At 61.8% G+C, this 1,460-nt stretch overlaps 1 protein-coding gene across 6 annotated transcripts in view; it reads right to left on the reverse strand.

The window, feature by feature from the left end:
* Nucleotides 1-1,460, reverse strand: part of TMEM150B (transmembrane protein 150B) — a 12,519-nt gene that overhangs the window by 8,168 nt on the left and 2,891 nt on the right. For 5 of the 6 annotated variants that reach the window (XM_034986408.1, XM_034986404.1, XM_034986402.1 and 2 more), the window contains 2 exons: nucleotides 616-661; nucleotides 211-286 (listed from right to left, as the gene is read on the reverse strand). In XM_034986408.1, coding sequence (XP_034842299.1) covers nucleotides 211-286; nucleotides 616-661 — 122 coding nt within the window. Of the gene's footprint in view, nucleotides 1-210; nucleotides 287-615; nucleotides 662-1,052; nucleotides 1,194-1,460 lie in introns of all 6 variants that reach the window. The other variant, XM_034986406.1, reaches the window with a different exon arrangement.

Consider the following 1,460-nt stretch of genomic DNA (forward strand, 5'->3'; position numbering starts at 1 on the left):
CCTCAGACCCAGGAGTCCAGGCCCCCAGCCCCTCCTCCCTCAGACCCGGGAGCCCAGGCCCCCAGCCCCTCCTCCCCCAGACCCGGGAGTCCAGGCCCCCAGCCCCCTCCTCCCCCAGACCCAGGAGTCCAGACCCCAGCCCCTCCTCCCCCAGACCCAGGGGTCCAGACCCCCAGCCCCTCCCAGGGGTCTCCTGCCTCTAACACTCACACGGTCCAGACTCCAGCAATAGCCCAAAGGGCCAGGAAGGCAGGCAGCAGGGACAGGTAACCCCACATGCCAGGCTCTGCAGGGGAAGAAGAGGGACCACGAACCTTTCTCTCTGTCTCTCAGGTGAGGAACCTGCCCTAAGGATCCAGGTGCATCAGAAGGTGGCCTCCAGCCTCTGAGCCCCTCAAGGCTCTGAGGCCCACATTGGCTCCCAGGGCAGAAACAGTGGGTGAGGGTCTGGTGTGATGAGGCCAGCTCTCAGCCTGGGGCACTTTCCCTCTTGTAACAGCTGTCTTTCCATCCTGACCTCCCAGTTTTTCCAGGCTGGCCTCCCTCAACCCAGCTTCCGAGCCTCTCCCAGCCAGCCCTCCACTGCCAGCCTCTGGGCTTCCCTGGAGTGCTCACCTGTCCGAACTTTCTCCCTCTCGCTCTCCCAGTCCTGGTCCTGGGGCTGTGGGAGAGGTTGGAAAAGGAGGGGGGACGTGGGGTAGGGCTCGGGTGGTGTCGTGGCAAAGCCAAAGTCCAAGCTACAGAGCAGTCTGACCGTCTGACCCTCTGACCCGCCGCTTTCTTCGGAACCTCACCCCCAAACCGCCACTTCCCCACTCAGAACCTAGCAGGCAGCCCCTTAGTTAGCTTCAAGGGGCCCCCAACTTCCTTCCTTCAGCTGTATAAGTTCAATGTCCAAGACCCCAGCCCTTCTCCTTACCAGGACCCAGATTCTGAGCCTCTAGCTCTCTCTACCCTTCCTCCCTTGGGGACCCAGCAGTCCAGACCCCCAGTCCCTTCTAGAATTCCTTTATTGGTTTCTAGCCCCTTGGCTCCAGCTTCCCAGCTCTTACCTCCTCTGGAGCCCCAGAAGCCAGGCCCACAGGTCAGACTCCTCTCTGGGTGCAGTTTCTGTCCTTAGGCTGCTGGGTATGGGGCTATGGTGACCTGCTTCCTCCCGTCACTTGCCTTCCCTCTCCGTTCCTCCAGGCCAGCTGCTGGAATTCCCCAGTGGGCCGGCTCAGGGTGGGAAGGGAGACCTTGGTGTCGAAATCTAATTCCGATGGAACTCCCCCCTGAAAGCTATTGCTTCCTCTGCCCTGATCCTTTCTCTGTCCCACATAGCAACCCTCAACTTTCGGGTTTCCTTCCCTCTTGCTAATCAGGCATTTGGGTGCCTCCTCCTCCTGCTTCCCCTGGACCCAGGGGCCCAGACCCCCAGCCCCTCCTCCCTCAGACCCAGGAGCCCAGGCCCCCAGCCC

This window comes from Mirounga leonina, unplaced genomic scaffold, assembly GCF_011800145.1.
Source record: "Mirounga leonina isolate KUSES-001 unplaced genomic scaffold, KU_Mleo_1.0 Mir_376, whole genome shotgun sequence".
Taxonomy (NCBI): Eukaryota; Metazoa; Chordata; class Mammalia; order Carnivora; family Phocidae; genus Mirounga; species Mirounga leonina.